We start from the raw sequence: 1,960 nt of genomic DNA on the forward strand, positions 1-1,960 counted from the left end.
TATGTGCCAATATACATGTGCCAGGTAAAAACTAATCCTAATCTGTCATCACATCTCAACAGCTTTTTCCTGTTGAAGGTTAATAGTGATATAATTAGTCTGCCTAATTCTCATCCAATCTGGCATAAAAACTCATTGTCACAACAAGATACTAATCACACAGTGAATATCGAAAATACCAAAGATTTTCTCTTATTTTCTCTTATGATGAAGGTGTGGGAAATATACAAGTGATTGCTGTCACACTTAGCTGCTGTTAATCAACATTAGTGTCTAACTAAAATGTGCACAATGAAAAGCTGCAATTATACAGAGTTGTCTCGCTGTGAACTAGGATGTCGTTTATGTGACTGTCATTTAAAAGCAGGGGATTTAGAGACTTTGGAGACACGTGCACACGTGTTATCCTACTTTTAGACGACCACTTTACAGTATGAGATCAGAGAGAAAGAAGAGGAGGAGACTGCAGGAAAGACAAAAAGGTCAGCATCTTGCCTACTGAGTTACATTACATTTAGCGCTGTTGGACAAACAGAGAACACAGAACGCTGTTGGCAGGGTTTGACTTACTTTGACTGCATCATTTATAGTATCAGTATTCAATTTATATTGCAAAAGGTTGGATGAGAAAAATATAGATAAAAGAATCCTCAAATAACCAGAACCTCCTGTTTTGAATTATTGAGGCATCATGACACAGCAGGTCAGTCACTCACCCGTCCTCAAGCCCTTCTTTCTGAAGACGCCTGCCAGAGTGGTTAACCCTCTGCGACAGCGACGACACACACTCCCTGCTAGCGAGTTCAGAAACCTCACACCACAGGACGCCATCAGTGTGTTTGAGATTGAAAGAGAAGGTAAGTCAAGGGTCTGCTCACCTATAACTTACCTGATGTTTTTTTTTTTAACACTATGTATCATCAGGTACCAACTTGGCTGACTTTCTATATGTATTTAATAAAGTATGTTTCCCATTGGGGAAGGATCATATAATCACATCATGTCTTTTGGGTGTTCAATATTGTCCTAGTGCAAGTTTTACCTTGAAAGAGAACACCTTTCTTTCATCCTGTAGTCTTTTCCTGATCTTCATGATCATTACTCCCAGCACCCAGTCAATTAACTGGTTCTTTTAACCCCCCAGCATTCATCTCTGTGTCTGGAGAGTGTCCACTTACCCTGAAAGAAGTGCTTAACGTCCTGGGTCAGTGCCCTGAGCTGTCGCTGGGTTGGTTTGAGGAGGGACAGCTGGTAGCTTTCATTATTGGCTCTGGCTGGGACAAGGAGAGGCTTTCACAGGTATGAAAATATTTTTGTAAAGAATACAATGTGACAAACCTTGCTTTTCCATTCAGCAGATACATGGGAATTTGGGCTCATGGGTGCTTTGAATTCATTTTTGCCTCTATGTAATCACTTTTCTCCAGGAGGCAATGACTCAGCATATCCCAGACAACTCCACTGTGCACATCCATGTTCTGTCAGTGCACCGTCACTGTCGCCAGCAAGGCAAGGGCTCCATCCTCTTGTGGCGCTATTTGCAGTACTTGCGCTGTGTGCTGGGCCTTCACCGAGCTCTGCTGATTTGCGAGGACTTCCTGGTGCCCTTCTACCTCAAGGCCGGCTTTAAGGAGAAAGGACCATCAGCCATCTCCATACCCAACATGCAATTCCAAGAGATGGAGTACATGCTCGATGGGCAGGTGTACGCACGGCGGAACAGCGGTTGCTAGTCCATGAGCTCCTGCCCTATTCTACTCCACTCACCTCTAACATGGACTCAATGCAGATAATGTAAGATTAACAAAACAGAGCCAACAGAGGGACAGATAAAGGCGCAGGGCCAGTATGCACCAGGGGACTGAGTTCCATATTGGCAACAAGGTCTTAGACCTCCTAATGACAGCACCTCACAGTATCCCACTGTGTGAGGACAGAGGGGACCAGAGTGGATTCATGC

At 43.8% G+C, this 1,960-nt stretch overlaps 1 protein-coding gene across 1 annotated transcript; it reads left to right on the forward strand.

The window, feature by feature from the left end:
* Positions 1 to 433: 433 nt before the first annotated feature.
* On the forward strand, positions 434 to 1,733 carry aanat2 (arylalkylamine N-acetyltransferase 2). Its single transcript, XM_078269624.1, has 5 exons — positions 434 to 482; positions 619 to 634; positions 685 to 857; positions 1,145 to 1,299; positions 1,428 to 1,733. Exons 1-5 carry the CDS (start codon positions 434 to 436, stop codon positions 1,731 to 1,733), a joined length of 699 nt encoding a protein of 232 aa, XP_078125750.1.
* The last annotated feature ends 227 nt before the right edge of the window (positions 1,734 to 1,960 follow it).

This window comes from Sander vitreus, chromosome 15, assembly GCF_031162955.1.
Source record: "Sander vitreus isolate 19-12246 chromosome 15, sanVit1, whole genome shotgun sequence".
In the NCBI taxonomy this organism is placed as follows: Eukaryota; Metazoa; Chordata; class Actinopteri; order Perciformes; family Percidae; genus Sander; species Sander vitreus.